Below are 24,797 nucleotides of genomic sequence, written 5' to 3'. Positions count from 1 at the left end.
ATAAGTAGCTGAAAAGACAATTAAAAGATCACATATAGCTTAGTCTCGGGTTTGAATCCAGAATTGATAGGCCTTCTCATATCTCTTGTCTCCCATCAGGCGGATGGCTGAGATTCGATTCCTTATCTGTTTGTCAACCCATGCCGTAATGCGTGCAGCCGTTTGTGCACTTTCTCCATGCCTTCTTCCATTTCGTTCTCTCCATATAGCATAAACGACTGCTTGGATTACATATCGAGTGAGAAAGGCCTCCACTTTGGTGAATTGGTTGGTAGATATGATGTCTATAAGAAGCTGCCAATCGGTTGTGTACCGTGATTTGAGAAGGCCGTGTGCAAGGGCTGCCCAAACTGTTGAACTGAAATCACACTCAAAGAAAAGATGATTTCGAGATTCAATACAGTTTTGGCACAGCACACACATCCCCATTGCTCCCCCTCTCCATTTTAACATGCGATCTCCTGTCGACAACCTGTTCTGAATGGCCAGCCACATACAAAAAGAGTACTTTGGTGTAGCATGTGCAAACCAAACTCCTCTATGCCATGCAACTGTGTTCGATGTTGTACGTATATGGTTCCAAGTATCTTTTGATGAGAATTGCGGCCTGAAAACATCATTCTTCCCACGCCATAGAGCAGTATCCTTTTTGTCACTCCGCTGCTGCCACTGCAAGTGCATTGCTTCCTCCATTGCGTTTAAGTGGTCTGCTCGGTGTTTTCTTCTTCTCCGGTTAACCCAGGCAGCCGCTAGTGTACTTGTATTACTTATCCCCATATCAATAACTCCCCTAGCACCTGCGATGTCCACAAATCTGCTTAAAGATGACCAGCTATCATACCAGAACGATGTGAGCTCCCCATTTAGTATAACTCTCAAGAATTGCTAATAGAAATTAAAGCTTCATATTATAATAAACTTTGTTTTTATCTTTAAAACATTTTAAAGAACACGATATATCCTATTGACATAGCAGAAGCTTCCGAAAAAATGACCATGATATGTCGATTTGAAAATATCAAAAACTATGGTAAACATTAAGATTATTTGTATCATTTAAAAATCTCGAATTAAACCAAATGTTTTTAGATTCATTAAGATATTTTGTACCAAAAACAAAGAAAAAAAAAACAACAACTTTGTTTAATAATCAATTAAAAAAAAAAACCTTAATATATAGGTTATTATTATAAAGAAAAAATCTTCAATTAAAACATAATCTACTAAAAATAGGGAATTTAATTTTTGTTTACGAAAAAAAGGGTATGAAAAAACAGAAAGTGGTAAGAAATCTCATATGTTTTAATCCGGAGAGTATTGTTGATAGGATTATGCCCTAGTTTGACTGTAGAAATTAGAAAAAAATCCAAAAGGTTTCATTACTTATAAATGCATGAACGTACATGCCAAGATTTGTTATTAACAACACAAACACACTTGATTATTTTTCTCCTATATATAATCCAATATATACTTAAGACACAATCTCAGGTTCCTCCTTCTCTCGCTCTCTTCCCTCTGTTGCTCCAAAGCTTTGGCCTTTTTGGTTTTCTTACGGCTAATCTCTTCTCAAAACTATTCGTATCTAAGAGACAGAGAGATATAAGAGAGAGAAAGAGATGAAGAGAGAGATCCAAACCAGAAGCAATCTTTTTGTCTCTCTGTGAAGATTCGTATCTTTTTTTTCTCCGGCAAACTCACAGCGGTGATCCACTCTTCCTTCTCTGTTGCTTCTCTATTGGTTTTATCTTCTTCTTCGGAAGGAGAGAAGAAGTTTGGTTTTTTTGCTTTCATGAATGTGATCCGGTCTATATAAGGTTTGAATATAGAATCAAAAACTCGTTTTTGATTTTTGTTTCTCTTTTGGTTGTTGTTTCGATTTTTGGCAATAGATATGTTATGTGTTTGTTGTGAAGAGAGGGGGACATTTTGAATTTGTGAATTTAAACTTGGATTGTTTTTCAAGGTACTTGAGTTTGGTGAAGCTTTTGTGTTTTGTAATTGATATTACAAAGAGATGAAGAGGGTTAGAGATGAGGTTTACGTTGACGGACAGATACGAGGACCTACTGTTTCCTCTCGAGGAGAAACGTAAGCTCTCTCTTTCTCTCTGTTGTTTTGATTTCTTTTTGACTATGTTGTTTTGTACGGAACTCATAATTGTGTAGGTTGATAGATATTCTTATTGCTTGTAGGATAATCAAAGTTACCGCAGTTTTGAAGGGGAATATGAATTTGATTTTTCGACGTAGATGCGTTTAGAGATATGTTTGTGTAATGCAGAAATGGTAGGCTTTTAACGAAATTATTCTTCTTTTCTAGGTTGAGTTGAGTTTTCTCTTTGAGGTCTATGATTGTTCTTGTGTTAGTTACCCCTATAGGCTTATGAAAAATTATTGTAGCTTCGAAGTGGAAAATGAATTTGATTTTTCGACGTAGATGCTTTTAAATGTATGGCTGTGTAATGCAGAAATGGAAGGCCTTTAACGATTGGTGGAGGAGGAACTACGGGAGCGCTAACAACAGATGCTGCTTTGACATATCTCAAAGCTGTGAAGGATATGTTTCACGACAATAAAGAAAAATATGAGACTTTCCTTGGAGTCATGAAGGACTTCAAAGCTCAGAGGTAAAATGCCTTCTTCTCTCTTCCATTTAGTGTGTGCCTTCTCATAGATGGAAATGTTCTAATTTCTTTGCGTCTCATGTTGGTTGTAGAGTTGACACTAATGGCGTCATAACAAGAATCAAAGATTTGTTCAAGGGCTATGACGACTTGCTTTTGGGTTTTAATACCTTCTTACCGAAGGGGTACAAAATTACCCTTCAGCCCGAGGATGAGAAACCTAAGAAGCCAGTGGATTTCCAAGTAGCTATCGAATTTGTCAATAAGATTAAGGTATGTATCTGATATAATAAATCAAATTTAGTCGTGATATAACCAGTTAACATTACTCGAGATTTATTCCTCTAGGCGCGATTTGGAGGTGATGAACGTGCATATAAAAAATTCCTAGACATCTTGAACATGTATAGAAAGCAAACCAAGTCCATCAACGAGGTCTATCAAGAGGTATATTGTAGTAAATGGGCATAGTGGTTATTTGCCTACGATTTTGCCTCACTTTTCTTTTATATAGCCAGATTTTCTTGTGATTTTTTTTTCTGATGATCATCTATTCTACAGGTTACTCTGTTGTTCCAGGACCATGAAGATCTGCTCGGAGAGTTTTTTCATTTCTTACCTGATTTTCGAGGATCAGTTTCTGTTAATAACCCTCTTTTCAGAAGGAATACAGTACCGCATGATAGAAATTCACCATTTCATGCCATGCATCCAAAGCATTATGAGAAGGTTTGTCTTAATTCATTCTTTCTAAAAGATTTCACAACGTAGTTTATGATGTTCCTAATTGATGTCCGTGCGTGGTAGAAAGCCTTCATTGTGGCCATGCATGCTTGGTATGGAAAGTAATAACACCCTTTCCCTTATTGTTGTAAGAGTGATAAATTAAAAGCAAGATAAATATAGGATTTAAGACAGTTTACAGAAAATATATGTTTAAGAACTTGATGGTTCAAAGTTTGGGTGAGATGTTTATATGGACTCTTTCATGCCACAGAAAATAAAACGGAGTAAGCATGATGAGTATACTGAACTCTCTGATCAACGAGAAGATGGTGATGAGAACCTTGTGGCCTACTCTGCTGGTAATTCTCTGGGAAGTGAGTATTTGAATCACATGTAGCATTATTTATTTTCAGTGGTTTTGATATAAAAGGGAAATTAGTATATATCTGATATATTGCCATCTTCTATACTGTGGTCATTGTCAATCTTGTCTCTGTTTATGGATTGGTCAGTAGTTACCTGGTGCTAAGGTCCAACTATGTTAATATTTGCAGAATCCCTTGCTAATCATGGTCAATGGCCAGGATATCCTAAGGTAGAGGACACCGAGGGGATTCAAAATTATGAAAATAACGGGGATTCAAAAAATCTGCTGTCTACCAACCATATGGCCAAGGCAATAAATGAATTGGATCTTGCTGGCTGCGCACAATGTACACCAAGTTATCGTCGCCTGCCAGATGATGTGAGCCCTTCTTGAACCTTAATGATATTATCTACAATACTTCAATATAGCGTCGATTTTGTGCTCTATGATCACATCGTTATCTTTCTCCTGCGTAGTATCCCATTCATATTCCAAGCTACAGAAATTCACTTGGTGAAAAGGTACTTAATGATCATTGGGTATCTGTGACATCGGGGAGTGAGGATTACTCATTCAAACACATGCGCAAAAACCAGTATGAAGAAAGCTTGTTTCGATGTGAGGATGATAGGTAAGACGTATATACTATACATTAGGTTCCTGTATTTCTTTCTATATTTAGATTATGAGTCGTCTTTCGATAACATTGGTGAGTTCATGATTGTTTTCTACTAGGTTCAGTCTTCCATAAAAATTGTACTTCCATCTGATCTATCAACTAACTTATATGGTTTCAGGTTTGAGTTGGACATGTTACTTGAGTCTGTGAGTGCAACCATTAAGCGTGTGGAAATTCTTCTGGAAAAGATAAATAACAACACAATCTCTATAGAGACACCAATTTGTATTAGAGAACACTTATCAGGCAAGCAGTTATCTGTAAAATCTGGATGTGATATATGTTGATATGTATGTTTATTAATCTTTTACTTGGGCTAATGAATTTATTTGTGACTATTTAATAGTGCTGAACCTAAGATGCATTGAGCGGTTATACGGGGATTATGGGCTTGATGTCGTGGATTTTTTGAAGAAGAGTTCTCATACTGCCTTACCGGTGATACTAACACGCTTGAAGCAAAAACAAAAAGAATGGGCTAGGTGTCGCTCTGATTTCAGGAAAGTATGGGCTGAAGTATATGCTAAGAATCATCAAAAATCACTCGATCATCGTAGTTTCTATTTCAAGCAGCAGGACTCCAAGAATTTGAGCACAAAAGGTATGTTTTATTTCAAGACTAAAAGTTCTTTTTGGTTTGGATGTTTATAGCCCATTTATTTCATTTGGCTGCACTTGAATCTAAAATAGAAGATTTTTTGGATATTCCATATTAGCAATTTCTTTCTCTATACGGAAAGTTCTTAGTATAAAGGCGTCATGATTGTTAGAAGAAAAAAATGTTGAAACGAAGAGAATATCTTGTATCGTTTAAGTGCAAGTTTGCATCGACTAAAGTTGGTTGTTATGTCCAAAATGCAGGTTTAGTGGCGGAAATTAAAGATATCAGCGAGAGGAAGCATAAAGAAGACCTTATTCGTGCCGTTGCTGTTGGAAATAAACCCGCTTTCACCCCAGATATGGAGTTTAGTTATACTGATACACAAGTTCATACTGACCTATATCAACTAATCAAGTATTATTGTGAAGAAATATATGCTACTGAACAGGCGGATAAAGTCATGGAGCTGTGGGTAACTTTTTTGGAACCAATGCTTGGTGTTCCTTCTAGGTCTCAAACTAATGAGACAATGAAGGATGTTGCAAATATCGAAGACAACCAAGCGCACCATGATGCATGTGAGGCAGTGAAGGAAAACACATGTGACGGTTCTTTGGCCTTAAACCTTAAACCGTTAACACCTCCAAAATCGCCTAACAAAGAAAACCCAATATTACAAGGAAGCTCTTTTCCGCAAGATATCCCACTCAATACACTAGAAAGCATTCAGCAAGATAAACTGCATGATGGTGCAACTATAACTAATGAGGTAATCGTGTTGTTTCTTCCTTATATTACCTTTGTCCTTGACCTGAGGCCGTATTCACTTTTCATTGAGTAAATGTAGTCAAAGGTTCTCATAAATTCGAACTGGTGGTTAAGATATTTCCCTTTTTTTTTTTAGGTTCTGCAGGATAGCCAGCCTTCCAAACTGGTGTCACCCAGAAATGATATGATAATGAAGGGTGTAGAGAATTGTAGTAAGGTTAGTGATGTATCAATGGGAGAGCATAAGGTCGAGCGTGAAGAGGGTGAATTATCTCCCACTGAAATTTTCGAGCACGAAAATATTGAGGTTTATAAAGAGAATGGGCTCGAGCCTGTACAGAAACTGCCAGACAATGAAATAAGTAATAAAGATCGAGAATACAAAGAGGGTGCATATGGTACTGAAGCTGGAGCAAGAAGCAATATCAAACCTGAAGATGATGAAAATAAAATTACTCAAAAGTTATCAGAAGGGGAAGAAAATGCCTCTAAAATTATTGTCTCAACAAGCAAGTTTGGTGGCCAAGTTTCTTCCGATGAAGAGCATAAAGGAGCTATGAACTGTGACCGGCGTGATAGTGTGGCTGAGAGTGAAAACGAGGCTGGAGGGATGGTTAACTCTAACGCGGGTGGAGATGGATCTTTTGTCACATTTTCAGAACGGGATCTGCAACGTGTAAAGCCCCTTGCAAAGCATGTGCCTGGGACACTGCAAGCAAGTGAATGTGACTCCCGGAATGATTCTCGAGTTTTCTATGGGAATGACTCATTTTATATGCTTTTTAGGCTTCATCAAGTAAGGGCTACGAAACACAACCTTCTCTTGTTCCTCAAATGTCAATTGTCTCGGTTCAAACTGTTAATTCTGCTGATTTTCCAGATCTTGTACGAGAGAATACAATTAGCAAAGATACATTCAGAGAGGAAATCGAAAGCTCCAGATAGCACATCTACTGATTCTTATACCAGGTGGTTTATCTTCTAAGCATTATTACTACTTTTTAATTGAAAACAGTTTTTTTCCTAACTAATATTTGGAAGCATAGGTTCATGGATGCCCTTTATAATTTACTTGATGGCTCTAGCGACAATACAAAGTTTGAAGATGAATGCCGAGCTATTATTGGAGCACAATCATATGTTCTCTTCACATTGGACAAGCTAGTTCAAAAGTTTGTTAAGCATGTAAGCTTCGTTTTTATTTTGTTATTGTCTTGACTCTGCTTTGTTCTGCACTAATCATTGAAGTGGCTTGGACATGCTTCAGCTTCATGCAGTGGCAGCGGATGAGACAGACACCAAGCTTCTGCAACTATATGCATACGAGAACTATAGAAAACCTGGAAGATTCTTTGATATGGTGTACCATGAGAATGCTCGAGCCCTTCTCCATGATCAGAACATATACAGAATTGAATATGTATGTTTCTTTTGATATGTTTGGACACCTGTGTATATGTTCTCACCTACTAATCTATCCTTGCAAATTTCTATGCAGTCATCTGCCCAAACCCGTCTCTCGATTCAACTTATGAACAGAGGGAATGATAAGCCTGAAGTTACAGCTGTAACAGTGGAACCAGGTTTTGCTAATTATCTACAGAATGACTTTCTCTCGTTTGTCAGTGATGAAGAGAAACCCGGACTATTTCTGAAGAGGTGAATAAAGCAATGATAAGCGCATAAATATTTATTGTCTTCAGTTTTGCAAGCACAGTTAGTAATCATCTTAGCATACTCTTTACAGGAACAAGGCGAAATTAAGCGGTCCGGGTGATGAATCTTCAGGGACGTCGCGTGCAATGGAAGGACTAAAAATTATTAATGAGGTCGAATGTAAGATAGATTGCAGTTCTTTCAAGGTAAATACTTGCTTGAGAATCTCTTGCACTGATAATATTTTTTCTTTTCATGTGTATACGATTGATGAGAATTTACAACTGTCATTAGGTCCAGTATGAACCAAACACAACAGATATTTTATATAGAAGAAAGCAGAAGAAAGCAATACTGAATCCAACTGGGCCTGAAAATGTTAAAACTTCTGATAGTATTGAACTCTCGAGAAAGGAAAGAATATCGCGCTTTCACAAGAGTCTTAACCGCAGACTTGTTGCTTTGCCTTAATGCAAGAACGTCGTAAGTAACCCTCTTGCAGATTAGCCTTTATTTGCATGTGGTGATCAATATTGCAAATCATCTAATTCACGATATATTGTGCAGGTGTGAAGTTCTTTGCTGAGATATGCAAGAATCAGTAGTAGTAGAGAGACTAGAGAGACAAACTGTCTTTGACAAAGATTCTTGCATCATTTTTGGCCAGAGATTCACATAGCAGCAACCATAGTTTCTATCTTCTAAACTGCATCTGGAGCCGCCAGTTTTGCTGTGTAATGTTAGATAATATTTTATATATATATAAGGGTGATGCTAAAATCGGATATTTTTAGTTCATTCATTGAACAATTGTTGAATATTTCTTTCTATTTTAATAATCTCTTTAATCACATGTTTGTTTATTTATTTTGGTTTATCCATTTGATTATTTATATTTGGTCAACTCTATTTGACCAAAGCCTTTCCATTTCTACCACATTTGATAATTTTTTTCCATTCATGCCACATATGTGGTATTGTGGTATAAAAAGACGGTTTTGCCCTCAGCTGATGTGGCAGATAAAATGTAACATTTAGGGACAAATATCTGGGGGACAATAAACCTATTCGGGGACAATAATTAAACAAAATGAAAAGACCGCAATTAGAATTTAGGAGAACTAAAATCGAATAACAATGAATTAAAATCGAGAGACAAAAACTAGCTAACATGCCAAAATAAGATGAAATTTTGGAGGATTCAAACTTCGGGGACAATTGTATGTAAACTTCTTTTTGTGTGCTCAAACAATAAATTTTGTCTCCGAAATTTGAGCACACAAAATAAATGGCAAAATGATCATTACACACGACAATTGTGGTATAAGTGATAAATGAGCCTGCAATGTGGTAGAAAAAAAAAAAGAATTGGACCAAACCTGGCATAGATGTTAATTTTCTCTATCTTATAATCACATTTTAAGAGAAATGAATATAGATTGATTTTGTATTTAGCTTTTAATAAATTTTATCACAGGTGTCACGTGACCCACGTGAGGATGTGTACGGGAAAACCTTCTTATCCTTTCAGAGTCTATAATATTCGGATCGCTCTCGCTTCTTCACTGAAATTGTCCTCTCAGTTCCTTCGCGAAGTTTTCAACAGATTCGCCGGAAAAATCAACGGTGGAGGATGGCTTTATCACGCCTCACATCACGATCCAACATCATCACTCGTCCCTTCTCCGCCGCCTTCAGCCGATTGCTCTCAACGGACACAACTCCGATCACAATCGAGACTTCGCTTCCTTTCACAGCTCACTTATGTGATCCACCGTCACGCTCCGTCGAATCATCGAGTCAAGAGCTTCTCGATTTCTTCCGAACCATGGCGTTGATGCGACGTATGGAAATCGCAGCGGATTCGCTTTACAAAGCGAAGCTAATCCGAGGGTTTTGCCATCTCTACGACGGCCAAGAAGCTGTAGCTATAGGCATGGAAGCTGCGATTACAAAGAAAGACGCGATCATTACTGCTTATCGTGATCACTGTATTTTCTTAGGTCGTGGTGGTTCGCTTTATGAGATTTTCTCAGAGCTTATGGGAAGACAAGCTGGTTGTTCTAAAGGGAAAGGTGGATCTATGCATTTCTATAAGAAGGAATCGTCGTTTTATGGTGGTCATGGGATTGTTGGTGCTCAGGTTCCATTAGGTTGTGGTATTGCTTTTGCTCAGAAGTATAATAAGGAAGAGGCTGTGACGTTTGCTTTGTATGGTGATGGTGCTGCAAATCAAGGACAGTTGTTTGAAGCTTTGAATATATCTGCTCTTTGGGATTTACCTGCTATTTTGGTCTGCGAGAACAATCACTGTAAGCATTTTTTGCTTATTCTTTCTTTGTTTTTAGGTTTCTCATGTGGTAGGAGTATCCGATTGGATTTGATTTGTGTAGATGGAATGGGAACTGCTGAATGGAGAGCCTCTAAGAGTTCATCTTACTACAAGCGTGGTGATTATGTTCCTGGACTCAAGGTCAGCTTTTGAATCTTATTTGTAACTAGGATTGATGCGTGAGGCTTGTTAAAATGAGAAAGGGAAGTTTTGATTGGCTAGATGGATTAGTGTCATTTCATGAATGATAGAAGTTTCTTAGTTTCCATATAGTAACAGGTAGAATGCAAGTATAAGTAAAGTGCTACTACACAGCTTTTATTTATAACTCTTTCAGTTTAGAGATGGAATGTGAATGTCTTATGGATAATGATGTCATGAGTCCTGTATTGTTGATAGAGCCATGGAGCATCATTTACCTTGTTCTGATTGGGTTTCTTGTAACCTGCATTAAGTTATCAAGTTTCTTTCGAGTTTGACCGGTTGGTGGTTTGTATGGATAAACAGGTAGATGGTATGGATGCATTTGCTGTCAAACAAGCTTGCAAATTTGCTAAGCAGCATGCGTTGGAGAAGGGACCAATAGTAAGTTTGTATTTTAGTATTATCATATGTTATTTTTTTTTCCCCTTTGGTCATGACTCGGCGCATTTGAGAATTTGCTATGAATAGTATCTAGCGATCCTGTCGGACTCGAAGTGTTTTTCTTTCTTGTTGCATTTTTTAGTTGATATTTACTTTCCTTCAGTTCCTCTTCTTGGACATTGCATTCCAGCAGCTGAATATTGATGGGGTGGGCGGCTGGTTCTTTCTGTGCTGTTTTTAACTTTTTATATGCAGTACAAATTACACTCTATCAATGTATATCAAAGAAGTAGCTTTGGTTTCCAATTTATTTCCTGGTGTTTCTTCTTTTCCTATCATAGAAATTACAGAACCATTGAAACATCATTTCTTCTATACAGATTCTTGAGATGGACACATACAGGTACCACGGTCACTCCATGTCTGATCCTGGGAGCACATACCGTACACGAGATGAGATATCTGGTGTGAGGCAGGTTCGTTAGTCTCTTTACCTGAACAAACTATTTCTTGGTTGAGAACTCGGTTATTGTGAATCTCAAAACATTTATGTGCTACTCTATATGACTCAGGAACGGGATCCAATTGAGAGAATAAAAAAGTTGGTACTATCTCATGACCTAGCAACCGAGAAAGAGCTTAAGGATATGGAGAAGGAAATTAGAAAAGAAGTAGATGACGCCATTGCCAAAGCTAAGGTAAAACAACAGTTACATAGCTACTTTCTAAGCATAAAACTCGAGACCCTTATTCGCAAGTCTCTGTACTGTTTCAGGATTGCCCAATGCCAGAGCCTTCTGAGCTTTTTACCAATGTGTATGTGAAAGGATATGGCACCGAGGTATTTACTAATTACAAATTCTGCCATTTGCATTTTGCAACATGCCTCTTAAACTATAGTTAATCTTCCCTATTGACCCTTTTGTTTTCTGTTGGCAGTCATTTGGACCTGACAGAAAAGAAGTCAAAGCTTCGCTTCCATGATCATGAATCGCTTGTTCGTTAAACTGCCACGTGTCATGAGACAGTTGGCTGATGATAGGAAGCTATGAATAAAGATCTTATTGTATACTATTACTCTCTCTGTCTCTCCTCTTCTGAGTTTTAATCTCTCTGTATCTTTCTTTATATACATAAGGAGAAACATGTTATTATTGTTAAGCTTTTGTCGTTGTGTCTACATTTGCTTTTAATAGAGTCTCGTGTTTAATATTCAAGCAATTGAGAGTTGATGTCATTTTTGCTGCACTCCAAATATAACAAATTGAATTACAAAAAAAGACCAATCAATGTTAATGGGTTTTTTTTCTGTTTGTATTCTTCGTCTTTCCAAAAAAAAAAAAAAATAGAATTCAACTTTGGATTAACTAATCCATGAACCCAAAACAAAATCAACAAAACAAGTAAAAATTAAAAGAACCTAAAGAATTTTTTTACCAACAAGCTCACCTATCATTCTATATACATAATAACAAAAGTAAATGATCTTCTTCTTTTTTTGGTTATATCAAGATTCTGAGTCTGAGTCACTTGATGAACTGTACCTTGAACTCTCTGACATGAAATTTGGAGGTAGAATTGGAAATCTAACCGCATTCCTTTGCGGTGCAGCAGCAACGCTCGGAGTTTCTGCTGTTGAACTTGATGCTCCAGCTGCTACTGTTGTTGCAGGTCGTTGTTGTTGTTGTTGTTTCCGTTGATTCCTTGCGATCTCACTACAGGCATTATCAACCATCCCTAAGAAATCACGGATTATAACAAAAAGCTGAAATAGGTTCCTCTCTTTTAAGGTTCCAGCTTGGTAATAATTTGTGGTTTTCTTCACTAACTCCATTATCCTGAGCTGTTCCTCGGTAATAACTTTCAGTTCTTCCTCTGCAGATTCAAAGAAAGATCTCAGCTTTGTCAAACAACCATCTTCCTTCCCTTTGCTTTGGTCTAAAAGGCGTTTCGTTTCTTTCACTCGGGTGCCTAAAGCCAAGGTCGTGGCTACAAACGAGTCGTAATCGATTCCAGCTGCTTTCTTCACATTAGTGAACTCTGAACTTAGGCCACCTATAATGGGTAAACCCTGCTTAATAAATTCAATCTCTTGTTCTTCTCTAGATACATTTGCATTCTCGGCACTAGCATTATCATTAGACATCATGTTCTTATTCATCGCAGCTCGCTTTCCCTCAGACCTTACAACTTCTTCAACAACAAAATGAAGTAAAGTAGTTTTCCCATCAACACTCTTCACATCAGACAATTTTCTTAGAGCTGTCAGATTGAAAGCCTGAGCATTTCCCCTCGCGGTTCCAGCGTTCATTCTATTACCTGCTTTCAAGATTGCTTCTAGCAGCTTCATGAATAGCCCGCGAGCACGGAGCTCGTTGCACGCGGATTCAAGTGTTTGTAAAGATCCCTTTTGTTGAACAACCTCAGAGCCGTAGTTAATCTTGAAGAGCATGACGTTGAACCGGTTAAACGCAGAAGGAACTGCTCGTAAGATGTGAAACAGTAGAGAGTCTGCATAAGCCAATGTCGTCGGTTCACCATCGAAATCTATGATTTCTGTCTGTTCTTCTGGCGTTGGAGCTATTCCTGCAAGCTTCTCAAGGGTATCAGACTCAGCATCATGACCTTCTGTTAACAAGTCAATGATCTCCTCCTTATTCATCCCCAAAGATTTAAGCACAATTGCTTTGTTCTGGGATTTCCGAGGATCGAGGATATAAGTCTGATTCTGCGGAACACTGTTTGAGACATTCGGATTCTGCGGTACACTGTTTGATTCACTTGGTTTTCGAGCAACGTATCCAAACAGAGCCTCCATGAGATCACCATCAAAGCTATACAAGAAACAAATATAAAACGCATAAGAACTCAAAATCATCCATTACTTAAGAATATCACATCCCACATTATATAGACTTTAGTGAAATGTAACCATATACTTACTTGAAGGAGCCACCATCAATCCGGTGCCACACCATAGAACGACTCGCATCAGGGTTCATCTTATCCCAATGTAGCGGCTTGAGCTTTGGCTGCGTCGGATCCTCAGCTTTGCCTACGGCCAATGAAGTCTCACCTGACTTTGTCGGACCTTTAGTATTACCAGGCGGTTTAGGTGGGCCCTTCTTCGACATTGGAGGCGGTGGTGGCGGTCCAGCTCCTTTCTTACCCGGTGGAGGAGGTGGTGGTGGCGCAGCAGGTCCTTTTTTAGGCGGTGGAGGTGGAGGTGGTGCCCCAGCAGACGCCGGAGGCGGTGGTGGTGGTGAAGTTTGGTTTGCTGGAACAGGCGGTGGCGGTGGAGCATTTGCTGTGGTGAATTGACCCGGTGTCAATGTAGACAATGGCGCATTTACCGCCATGTATTGGCCCGGAGGAAGCGGAACAGACGGTGTTGATGTAGACAATGGCGCATTTACCGCCATGTATTGACCCGGAGGAAGCTGAACAGACGGTGTTGATGTAGACAATGACGCATTTACCGCCGTGAATTGACCCGGAGGAAGCGGTGTCGATGCAGACAATGACGCTGTTACCGCCGTGAATTGACCCGGAGGAAGCGGTGTCGATGCAGACAATGACGCATTTACCGCCGTGTATTGACCCGGAGGAAGCGGTGTCGATGTAGACAATGACGCATTTACCCCCGTGAATTGCCCCGGAGGAAGCGGATGTGGCGGAGAACGGCCGCCACCACTATGGATCTGCGACGGAGAAGAAGGAAATGAACCGCCGCCAGGAGCTTGAAATTTAGATTGAGATTGTTTCCCAACACCACCATAATCACTACCAGCGCTTGTAGCATAAGAAGTTCGTGACGGCGAAGCAGCAGATGTAGAAGAAGAAGAAGGTCGTGACGGTGAAGCAGAAGAAGAAGTATAATATCTTCCTCCTCCTCCACCTCCACCTCCACCTCCACCACCATTATTACTCTGATCTCTAATTTCACCACCTGAAGGAGATTGAGATTTTTTCGTATGAAACGAAAACGTCTCTTCGATAGATTCATCATCATCGTCGTCGTCGTCTTGATCTACTCCAGTTCTTCTAAATCCGTCACCGGATTTATCTCCTCTTCTTCTAGGTTTAGGGTTTTTTCTAATTTTCCCGCTATTTTCCAACTCTAGAAGCTTTTTCCAGTAAATTACATCTAATCCTTCATCATCTACAATAACAGCTTTGAGATTTCCGTCAATTCGAACAAAATCATCCGGGAAGAGAAAACCCCAAGGAGACGGTGGTGGTGGTAACGAATCGGAGCCGGAGCCGCCGTAGACTCTCTCATCTTCTTCTCTTTTTCCACCGCGATCTGAGTGCCGACCACGAAGTTTTTCTTTGATCTTCCTCCGTGAACTACTTCCGTTCTTACGGAAAAGAAAAGACATCGCGGTGGTTTCTTTACCGGAGACTTTATCGGCGTTGACGGAGATAAGATTCACGCGGCGAAATCAGAAGGTTCTGATGTATTTTTTGATAATGAAGAAATGTGTTGGGAATGATTTTTGATGAACATGACAACCATTAATGATTTGATTTTTATGATTTTTTTTTGGTAAAGCAACAAAATAAAAATTAAGCTTTTTTTTACGTGAGATATGGTCCAATGTCAAAAGCGTGGCTAATGTTACGAAAACAACCTCCATTTACTCGGTTTTTTCACGGGTCTAGGCAAGGGCATTTTTGTCATTTGTAGACGCGTTGACCAGGTCGTGAATTTTGGGGGGTAGTGTCCGAATTTGGAATGGAAGATGTCTTCATGTTTGACTTCTTTGATCCAAATCTTCGGCTACGCGTTGACTTTTATGTCTTTTTCGTTAATGTGAAGGCAAAATCAAGTAATGATTTATGTTAAAAGTAAGTTATACATTCATACATTTTTTCTGTTAAAAAATCCATACATCTTTTAAACGTGGCAATATATTTTTTTTATAGTGTTCTAACTATTTAGGGTTGGGCAAAATATTTGGATCCAAAGATCCGAACCAAACTTAGCTCAAAATATCCGAACGGGTTTTAGAGACCAGAAATTTGGGTATCCGAAAAAAATTGATCTGAACGGATATCCGAAAAAACTCGAACCTAACTAACCTATTAATTCTTTTTACCTAGTTTTATGTATTTCATTAAATTTTAAGTATTTTATATAGTTTGGATAGTTCTATTGCTGACATTTCGGTTAATTTAGATACTTTTAAATAGTTTGAGTTTTTTTTTTTTATCGGGGTTTTGGAGTAACTCGAATAATTTTGAATAGTTGGAGATATTTTTAGCTAGTTTTAACTGAACCTGAAATATAACTATAAATTTGAAAATGTTAACTAATTTAAAATCAAAATAATTAAAATACTCAAAATGACCAAAATATCAGGATTTTTAGTTATGTTTATCAAAATTTAACAAAAGAATTTCAAATCTAGCTAATATTTTAAATATTTTGGATATTCGAAGTCAAATAGAACCCAAACCCGACCCAAACATATAAAATATATGAATGAGTCTTAGATATATAAACCCGAATCAAACCCTAATCGATATCCGAACGCCCAATCCTGCTAACCAACCTGTGACCTTTTTGTAATTTTATGCAAATGAGAATAAATGAGAATTGTATTAGTTTTAGTAATGTGGATATTCGGATTCTATTAAAAAAATATTAATTTGGTATAGTAGTTAGACCAAGTGTCGTTAGCTCAACTGGTAAAGATCCTAGACGAAACTTAGAGGTTGTCGGTTCGAGTGACGTTTGGGACAAAACTATTATTACATGATGTAGTTTTGGTTCTGGAAAGTTTATGTGCTTTGGCCTAGAATCTCTAGGTATTAAAAAAAGTGTAAATATTCTAGAAGAAACCGAAAATAATCTGGAAGATATATAGAAGTTGAAGTGTAAATGTAATGTTGGAATGTTTGACTTTTGTGAATCCTTGTTGCTTATCGGTAGTTGAGAAGTAGAGTTATTAAAAACCATTTGGTCCCATCTTCATCTGTTATAAAAGTCGAAGAAGACTTCTCGATGCCTTTTTCTGTAAAAGATTTCGAAATCTTTAGTATTCTTTCTGTTTCGTTTTACTTGTCGTTTTAGAGTTAAAATTTTGTTTCATAATAGTTATCGTTTTAAGTTTTCGATGCAGATGTTTGGTGAAAATTCTAGTTTTATCCCTACTGTTTTAATGTTTCGGCCAATGAATTTTTTTATAAAATATATTATTAAAGAGTAAAATATAAAATTTAATATTTTTCTTAATTTGTGTGAGAAAACCTTAAACGACAACTAAAACAAAACAGAGAGAGTATTTGACACTGATGCGATGATCTTTAATTATTTTAAAGGGTGTATTTAATGGATGACATCAAAATTTTGATAATTATGTTTAAGAATATAGCCAGTTTTGGAATGTTGTTAGTAAAATATTAAATGTACTTGTCTCTCAGATAGCATAGAGCATGATTATCGCAAGTCTCTTAGTGTATTCTTAGCAATAATTGTTAATAAAATTAAATCATTAATTGACTAAAATCTTAAGAATCGTTCCTTAGTTAAGAGCCAAATAACATGCTAAGAGACGCATACGTGGCTTCCTCCTCTCTCTTTTTGCCCCATATTTTTCTCTCTTCCTCCTCTCTCTCTCACGCGTTTCTCTACCATAACGAAACCGAAGGCGATTTGTCTCAAATCAGAAGCAATCGGAGGAGTCTCCGATGTTTATGACCTCCGGCGGAATATCATGAAGAAGAGAGGTCTCGATTCCAATTTCATCATTGATTCGGCTGGAACCATTGATTATCATGAGGTATATTAATAATAATTCTGTTCCGATTCATTTGTCTTTTTGAAATCAAAGAGAAGAACCCAAAATAATCTAATCTTAGGGTTTATGAGATGCTAGATTCATGGTTGATTTGAACAATTGGGGAATGATGAATTTATATGTAAAGAGGTTTGGTTTTGGTTTTAGGTTTTTTGTATTATGTGAAACTGCTCTTATTACTAGGGAAGAACAAAAACAGTAATCTATTTTGTGGTGATTGATGCTTCACTGGAACAATTAGGCAATGAAGCTTTCAGATGTAGAAAGTCTTGATTTTGGATTTAGTGTTTTGGTGGACGTAATCTGGTCGGAATTAGGAGCAGTGGAGACGTTGAAATTCATGTGGTGTTTCTCTAGTTGATTAGAAGTTCTAATGTATATTCCATTGACGAATTCTTGTGGTTTTAAGCTAGTGCACTTTCATGTTTGAGTCTTTCATGTTTTGGTTGATGATGGGTTTGACTAGTTAGAAGTGAACAAGGGGATTCCTAATTTGGGCAAAATCATTGCCTAGAATCTGCTTTGGTCTGAATATACTTGCGTTCTCATTGTTAGAACTTGGTCGAATGGAAGAAGCTGCAGTAGCTTCCAAAAAAGGCTATGAGATAAACAAAGAAGACGCCTGGGCACATCACTGTGTGAGTTTCTCAAACAATTTTACATGACATTGAGCATTTGCATCATTTATTCTCAAGTTCCATTGAACACTTACTTATTTGTTGTAGTTGTGTCATGTTCTTCAACATGAATGTCGGTTTAAAGAAGCAGTGGAGTTCATGGAAGCACTCGCAGAATCTTGGCCTTCTTGCTCATCCTTCATGTAAAGCATGCTCTCACATATTATCAAGCTCTCTTCTTATAATTTAGAATTCCTGAGATTTTTTTTATTAAACATGTATAAAATTGTCAGGTATTATTTCAGAACATTGCCTATAAATATCACAAAGTTTATATACGATGAATTATCTCTTGTCTTAAGTCTATTTTTTCTTACAAACTCACAACCAAAAAATCCAAGTCATTGAACCATACTTTACTCCATAAACAAGTATCATCTTCAATTTCTTTTCACTTCAACTTTTTGTTGTAACACAAATCATTTTCTTCCTAAAAATTCTAAGAGTCTACCATTAATCACACAAAAATCTTAACTAAAAAATACTATCTCTTAACAATCACTTTTACAAATATATTACTCAAATATTGTTAAGAGGTATTTCTAAGATACTACCAATAATCATGCTCTTAGTTGATTAAGACGCTCACGTGTAAGAAAATGGTAAAATTTATGGATTAGTTGTGCTACAGTAGCTTCATATCAAATTATCAATACATGTGAAATGTCACATACTATGTGACAAGTAATGTAATACTATATGTTCAAATTGATGTGTGTATGTATGTATACACATGTACATTTCTGTAAATAATATCCATGCATATGAACAACTTTAATGGATGTTATGTATAATTTGATAAACGACATAATAATGTAAAAATAAAATAAACTTGTTCGTCGACCAACTAGATAGGTGTAGTCTTTTCATCATCAGCCTCATCAGTCCTCATTAAATTATATAAAATATACAAATTTGTATAAAGTCCATTAAATCTATAATATGCTAGTGCTAATTTAACAAAGAAAACATGAAATGAATATCATTCTTTTGGGTGTGATTTTCGTCTGTAGAAAAAAGTGAAATACGAAGCGACGATACGTGGACATAGCACCATCAAAAGAACTTTGATAATTTGTACTTCACAACTTTTTTTTTTTCAATCCTGAAACTACATCATATAATATTAGTTTCGTCCCAAGTGTACTTCACAATTTACACTTTATAATATCGGTTTCTTATACTCAAAACATTATTCTAAGATTCATACGAGATATGATAATTCATCTAATGCACCTCTAGTAATATTTTCTTGAAAACTTGTGTTGTCTGAATCTCTTCTTTTACCTCAAGAAAAATTGAAGAAATAACACAAAAAAAGTTAATATTTAAGTTTTTGACACACAAAGAAACAAGTATCCACCACTCAGCTCGAGATTTGAGAAGTATGTTGTGAATTAGTGGGCCTAGACAAAAGTCAATATGTCTACTAGACCCACAAAATTTGACACCTTACAAATATTGTGCCTTGATGGGCCGAGCAAACGATAAGTGTATGTGTGTTTCTACTTTCTACAAAAGGTCCATTGCTGTCATTGTTTAAAATGCTGTTTATCTTTGATTTTTCTTATGCAAGATTGAAAGATGTTTCATTTGGGTAGTAGAGCTTTCTCAGAGACAACCGCAACTGCTAGGCCGCCTACTGTCTCCCAAAACCAATGATAAACGTTTATATTAACTCATGGTTTCCTCGTCCTTTATCAATTATCATCACTTGTAGATATTACAACTTTTTCGACTCTTTCGGTGACATTTCTTCAATTGCATTTCATACTGATTAAAATTTTTAAACCCCGGAACACTAAATTCATTGCCAGATAGGTAAACCATTTATTAGAGAGCATTTTTAATGTAAATAACATGTACAAACTGTTAGATTATATGTTATGGTTTATTATAAAGATTTACAGCCAAAATTTTGATTTAGAAATAATGAAAAGTGAAATAACATGACTAAGCATATCTTGTTATTTCTTTTGTGTACACTCAAACAAATCACTTACTCTATCATGATATGTACAGCCGACCCAACATTTTGTGATGCTAAACACCTACTAAAATTTGATGCCCGTTTTACTAAAAAAAAAAACAAAAAATTCTAAAATTTGCATAGATCCGGATTCAAACTCGCTACATTCGAGCTTATGAAGAGACAAATACGACTGTACCACTAGAATTTTTTTATAATTGATGCTCCTAAAACTTAAAATATGTTTTGCTGCCTAAAGCACATGTTTGATGGGCTTTAGGTTTGGGCCGGCCCTTGGCGCAATCATAACTTTACAAATATATCTTAAAAAACAGAAATAAAGAAAAAAAACAAAAAGTTTAATGAGAATAGATGTTTGATCTATCAAACGCAAGTGGAGCATATACCATTTTCTGTGTTTTTAGTCTAAAATCTGGTATGCTATAACAAGGGAAGTCTCGTTGTTATGCTAAACTTTATCAGAGAGAATCGCAGAGGCTGGTTAGCGAATACAAACCATAATTCTTCGTTGTTGGACTGTATACTTCTTTGGAGTAGATGATGTACGAAATGGCTTAAAAAATAGTTCCTTTGCGGTTCATAGTCAATAATCGTACACAAGAATAATTCCTTCAATTTCTTGTACTCATGAGACTTTAGTGCATTCCTGACTACTGCACAAGTCTCTACCCCATGGCAGTTTAGGCAAATATCATGGATCTACTGTTAATTTCAAAAAGATTCTTAAAAACAATTTGCCAAAGGCTCCATTACTGAGACGGAGCTGCTGGCTACCTTGAAGACATCTTTCTTAGAAGAAAACTTTGATACACTTGTCAATGTATCTATCCATGTGCTTAGTGTGTACAGTTTTGAAGGGAAATATAGTTTTTTTGTACTCATTTTTTTCCAAACTTGATGAAACCAATGAACATAGTCTTTAAAAGCATTCTGAAGATAAAAAAAAATGCAGACCTGCAATGGCAATTCAATACCACATAAAAAAGGAAGAACCTTTATTCTATCTTTTAAATATATCTTATAAATACCTTGTAGATATTCTTCTTACATACATAACAATATATACTAACAGAATTATATAGCTATAAATTAAAATATGGATACAATCATAAAATATCGAAACTAAGAGTGACTGCAGTAATTTTCAGAACATGCATTGGTTTTTTTGAGCTTTGATGGTGATACATCGACAATACTTATACAAACCGTTAGACTATATGTTATGGTTTATTATAAACATTTATAACCAAAATTTTGATTTAGATAAAATGAAAAGTGAAATCACACTTAGATTGACTAAACAGGCCTTGTTATTTGTTTTGTTTTCGTTTATGTACGTTCAAACAAATCACTATCATATGCCATGTGCAATAAGAAAAACTAAAAAAAAAAAAAATCTAGAAAGCACAAATTGAAGTTGAACAAAGAAAAAGTTGAATGGAGATTTCAAACGCAAGTGGAACATACCACATTTTTCTGTCTTTTCAGTCAAAACTCAAAATCCAAAACAAGAAAAGTAAGAATCCAAAAAGTTGGGAAATTTTGTATTAAAAGCATCATTTGCGACATTCTAAATAATAAAGAGAAGCTTTGCATAAATCTTGTTTAAAGAACTTTTACAAGTTGTTACGAAATGTGATTCACTGTTCTTTTCGCATGGTCTGCATAGAAAACCAATTAAGGAATTGTAGAAGAATAATTGGCCGTACCGCCTTAAGGGGACAAAAACAGAAATCAAAATGGGAAGAAGATAAAAGTTGAATAATCACATGTTTAGAACCCCCAAACGTGGGGAGTATCTTTGAGCTGATTCTGTTGTCTACAATGATTATTTGATTTTGATTCATTGCATTTGCCTCTCAATTTTCTTCAGTATTCAGTGCCTCCTTCCAAGTTCCAATGGGCAATGTAAGGAGGGTCTTGCTAGCTAATAAAATAATGCCGTGCGTTATTATATTATTCGATTTGATTCTTCATTCTAATTAAAGAGAGTTCAAAATACTATACTTCATCTTTATAAGTAGATATTGATATTGTGTTCGTGGTGTGAATCAAAGATATAAGTATGTGTGATTAGGAGCTAAAATGTATACTAAATGATTTTAGTAAACCTCGGTTTAGATATGAATCCTCATAATTTTATGTATTTGGACAACACTTCTTTTCTCCACAAACCTAACTAAAAAACAAATAAAGGAAATTTCTCACCAAGAAATAATCAATACACAAAATAAAATAACATATCACCATGATTATATGTTTTCTTCATCCTCTTTTACTTGCACATATACACGTACATATGCTTCATACATCGTTTTCATATATATGGACTTTTTTTTTACCACATGGCCATGGTTTAGCGACTTGCATGTGAAATATGTGTTCGTAGTCACCAATTAGCCACTACCTATTCAATAATTAAGAAGACCACATATAAATAGCCAACATGTTCAACATAAATTGTTAGTTTTTAATTAAAGGTGTAAATGTTACAAGCCAAGTTTCAATAGTACGTGTAGTTTGCGAATGATTTATACTATTTTGTGTAGTCTTCACTAATAGACAGTTACATTGTTAAAAAAAAAAATAGTATAGTAGATGTAGTTGAAAATATTTATAAAAGCCATGCAGAATATTTGAGAGTACATTTAAAAAAAAAAACTCATAATAATACAAGATTTGGTTGATTGCTATGAAAAAACTAGATTAAAGAAAAGTATCCGCAAGGCGTACATTATTGGATACTATCAAATAAACGCTAATCGCTGGCATAATCTCAAAATTAAGTGATTAGCAGACGAATATGAATACACCTAGAAACAGAGGTAATAGTCACACAATATTATTTATTAGTATTATCTGATTAAAGAAATACTCCCTCCGTTTTCGATGCAAAATTTATTACTTTTTTATTTTTTATACTTATTTTTATTATGCAACTTGATTTACTATTGGTTAAATTATGATTAGATAGATAATTAATGATATTTTTATATTGAAAAACTAATAACATTAATAATTTTTTAATTTATGTGCATATAGTTAAAACGACAACTATTCGAAAACGGAGGGAGCAGCAAATTACTTAATTTTGAAACCATCGAAATATGTGTAAAATTAAATACAATAATTGGTTTTTAAAAATGTTCCTTCGTGGGTAAATGATCCCGCACGTGCAACGAAATAAAAGAGAGAGATCTATAAACTGACGGCGTCAAGTCAACGTTGCAGTCGTTAAAACCTTCAAAGCAGTGTTTAAGAAAGCGCTAGGCGCTAAGGCGGTGACCCAGTGCCTAGCGTCTAGAACGCCTAATCGGAGCCTACGCGATTTTTTAGGCGGTTTAGACGTTTATAACATAAAACATTATAAATATGATATTATATATAAAAGTTATATAAAATATTTATATAAAACTAAAAATTATGAAATTATAAACAAAAACTAAATAAAACATTTATTTATATTTATATTAAACAATATATGAATATTTATAACTATATATATAAATAAAACTCTAATTGAAATTGAAAAAATACATTAAACAAGTTCTATGTAATTTTAGGCGGTCAAGGCGGTTATCTAGGCGTCGCATGAGAACCTAGTGCCTAGTCGGGGCCTAGGCGACCGCCTAGACCGCTTTTTAGAACACTGCTTCAAAGTAAAAAGGTAACGGAGATCATCCTAATCTAACTGTCCAACCGTTTCATCGGCGAGTTCACCGGCGACGTTGAAGATTCCGGCGACATTATCAACGAATCATCGTCAACAACCAAAGATAGAGACGATTCCACCGTTGAGTCCAAAGATTCCATCGAGGATGTGGATGAGAGCGGCGGCGGAGGAGGAGTAGTGAGCTTCCGTTTGTTTCCGTCGGCGGCAACTTTAACGTCTTTAGTCAAGTAATTCCTCAGACGTTTCACGTCGGCGAGCTTCACCGGTTTTAGTAAAAAATCCTCCGCACCTTCTTCGAGACATCTACAACAGATTTATTGATTAATTTCTGATCACCGAAATCTGAAAAAAAATCCGGCGAGAGATTTGACCTGTCGATACGAGTGATTACATTCTCCGACGACATAATTACAACAGGAACTTCCTTAAAACTTGTCGATTCCTGTTTCAGAAAAAGATCAAGAATTGAAAAAAAAAAAATTTAACAGATTTTTTTTATGGCGGGAAAATGAAGAACCTTAATCTTCTTCAAAAGTTCGTATCCAGTCATTCCAGGCATACAATAATCAGTGATGATCAAATCAACCTTCAATCTCTGGCAAAAATCAAGATCAAAATCATAATCAAAATCTAGAATCTCTAAAATGGTCTTAACTGTTTGTAAAACAGAATTTTTAGAGATTACATCGAATTCGACGGCGGCTTTCTTGTCGTCCAATCCTAAGAATTCGAGAGCACGCCATCCGCTATCAACCGCCGTGACTGCATAGAATCACCGCCGTAGAATGAGTTTTTTTTTTTTTTTTGAAATTTTTTTCTGCTAAGAAGAGAGAGGAAGAATTACTTAGTAAACAAACCTTTGCAGGATGTGATTCGAAGCAATCTTTCGATGACGATTCTATCAAGGAGGCTGTCATCAACGGCGAGAACGTGGACCTGATCAGAATCTAACGGTGGAGATTCAAGTTCTCCGATTCCTATACCGATCATCTCTGATCTTCGTAGACAAGAAAAGCCACCGTCTTTAGCCATAGTGAAAAGAGAGTAGGAAATGCTTCTTCCTCTCTACTTTCTTTGTTACTCTCTCTATATGTCAAATCTTTTTATAGGTGTCTTTTAAGAATTAAATAGACGTACCGCTTTTGCTTCTTCCTACTGTTGTGATAGGTAACAATTAAATGGATATACTTGGATTACCAACTAAACACATAACTAGGGGTATGTTACTGATTAATGTGAAAATCCTTCTTTTCGATTCTCACATTTACTATGGTTTTTTTTTTTTTTTTTTTTCTTGGACACATTTACTAT

The 24,797-nt window shown here is 36.1% G+C and overlaps 4 protein-coding genes and 1 long non-coding RNA gene across 6 annotated transcripts; 3 read left to right on the top strand and 2 right to left on the bottom strand.

Moving 5' to 3' along the window:
* The first annotated feature begins 1,245 nt into the window (after positions 1-1,245).
* Positions 1,246-8,288, top strand: LOC9324228 (paired amphipathic helix protein Sin3-like 5). 2 transcript variants are annotated; one of them, XM_021034619.1, is made up of 19 exons: positions 1,246-2,091; positions 2,471-2,629; positions 2,719-2,899; positions 2,975-3,073; positions 3,188-3,355; positions 3,624-3,711; positions 3,907-4,097; positions 4,196-4,350; positions 4,517-4,644; positions 4,745-4,999; positions 5,260-5,768; positions 5,904-6,563; positions 6,648-6,736; positions 6,814-6,952; positions 7,035-7,187; positions 7,266-7,426; positions 7,515-7,629; positions 7,718-7,906; positions 7,991-8,288. In XM_021034619.1, exons 1-18 carry the CDS (start codon positions 2,018-2,020, stop codon positions 7,892-7,894), a joined length of 3,501 nt encoding a protein of 1,166 aa, XP_020890278.1. In that variant the 5' UTR covers positions 1,246-2,017; the 3' UTR covers positions 7,895-7,906; positions 7,991-8,288. The 2 variants fall into 2 exon arrangements, with proteins under 2 accessions (XP_020890278.1, XP_020890277.1); XM_021034618.1 differs by having other exon boundaries at positions 3,624-3,726.
* Positions 8,289-8,972: 684 nt separating this feature from the next.
* On the top strand, positions 8,973-11,552 carry LOC9322716 (pyruvate dehydrogenase E1 component subunit alpha-1, mitochondrial). The gene is made up of 7 exons (XM_021034649.1): positions 8,973-9,735; positions 9,817-9,896; positions 10,263-10,340; positions 10,721-10,816; positions 10,913-11,038; positions 11,116-11,181; positions 11,280-11,552. Exons 1-7 carry the CDS (start codon positions 9,057-9,059, stop codon positions 11,322-11,324), a joined length of 1,170 nt encoding a protein of 389 aa, XP_020890308.1. The 5' UTR covers positions 8,973-9,056; the 3' UTR covers positions 11,325-11,552.
* Positions 11,553-11,634: 82 nt separating this feature from the next.
* LOC9324227 (formin-like protein 7) lies at positions 11,635-14,905 on the bottom strand. Its single transcript, XM_002886603.2, has 2 exons — positions 13,284-14,905; positions 11,635-13,174 (listed from the first exon to the last, which is right to left on the bottom strand). Exons 1-2 carry the CDS (start codon positions 14,720-14,722, stop codon positions 11,848-11,850), a joined length of 2,766 nt encoding a protein of 921 aa, XP_002886649.1. The 5' UTR covers positions 14,723-14,905; the 3' UTR covers positions 11,635-11,847.
* A 2,022-nt stretch (positions 14,906-16,927) lies between these two features.
* On the top strand, positions 16,928-18,124 carry LOC9322715. Its single transcript, XR_002333941.1, has 3 exons — positions 16,928-17,128; positions 17,702-17,784; positions 17,872-18,124. It is a non-coding gene; the product is annotated as an uncharacterized LOC9322715 (long non-coding RNA).
* A 5,266-nt stretch (positions 18,125-23,390) lies between these two features.
* Positions 23,391-24,776, bottom strand: LOC9322714 (two-component response regulator ARR3). Its single transcript, XM_002886602.2, has 5 exons — positions 24,344-24,776; positions 24,172-24,248; positions 24,004-24,081; positions 23,858-23,928; positions 23,391-23,789 (listed from the first exon to the last, which is right to left on the bottom strand). Exons 1-5 carry the CDS (start codon positions 24,516-24,518, stop codon positions 23,501-23,503), a joined length of 690 nt encoding a protein of 229 aa, XP_002886648.1. The 5' UTR covers positions 24,519-24,776; the 3' UTR covers positions 23,391-23,500.
* Between the last annotated feature and the right edge of the window lie 21 nt (positions 24,777-24,797).

Source organism: Arabidopsis lyrata (assembly GCF_000004255.2).
Source record: "Arabidopsis lyrata subsp. lyrata unplaced genomic scaffold ARALYscaffold_2, whole genome shotgun sequence".
NCBI classification, from domain to species: Eukaryota; Viridiplantae; Streptophyta; class Magnoliopsida; order Brassicales; family Brassicaceae; genus Arabidopsis; species Arabidopsis lyrata.
The sequence above is the reverse complement of the archived record's forward strand: the minus strand, read 5'-3'. Positions and strand labels throughout refer to the sequence as shown.

Excerpts from the sequence above, each read along its gene's own strand:
- LOC9324227 (XM_002886603.2), bottom strand. The coding sequence starts at position 14,722 with ATGTCTTTTCTTTTCCGTAAGAACGGAAGTAGTTCACGGAGGAAGATC. Across the intron at positions 13,175-13,283 it reads ATTGATGGTGGCTCCTTCAA|CTTTGATGGTGATCTCATGG; the intron begins GTAAGTATATGG and ends TTTCTTGTATAG.
- LOC9322716 (XM_021034649.1), top strand. The coding sequence starts at position 9,057 with ATGGCTTTATCACGCCTCACATCACGATCCAACATCATCACTCGTCCC. Across the intron at positions 9,736-9,816 it reads GGTCTGCGAGAACAATCACT|ATGGAATGGGAACTGCTGAA; the intron begins GTAAGCATTTTT and ends TGATTTGTGTAG. Across the intron at positions 10,341-10,720 it reads CGTTGGAGAAGGGACCAATA|ATTCTTGAGATGGACACATA; the intron begins GTAAGTTTGTAT and ends TCTTCTATACAG.
- LOC9324228 (XM_021034618.1), top strand. The coding sequence starts at position 2,018 with ATGAAGAGGGTTAGAGATGAGGTTTACGTTGACGGACAGATACGAGGA. Across the intron at positions 3,727-3,906 it reads TGCTGGTAATTCTCTGGGAA|AATCCCTTGCTAATCATGGT; the intron begins GTGAGTATTTGA and ends TAATATTTGCAG. Across the intron at positions 6,737-6,813 it reads TCTACTGATTCTTATACCAG|GTTCATGGATGCCCTTTATA; the intron begins GTGGTTTATCTT and ends TTGGAAGCATAG.
- LOC9322714 (XM_002886602.2), bottom strand. The coding sequence starts at position 24,518 with ATGGCTAAAGACGGTGGCTTTTCTTGTCTACGAAGATCAGAGATGATC. Across the intron at positions 24,249-24,343 it reads TCGAATCACATCCTGCAAAG|TCACGGCGGTTGATAGCGGA; the intron begins GTTTGTTTACTA and ends GATTCTATGCAG. Across the intron at positions 24,082-24,171 it reads AAGCCGCCGTCGAATTCGAT|AGATTGAAGGTTGATTTGAT; the intron begins GTAATCTCTAAA and ends GATTTTTGCCAG.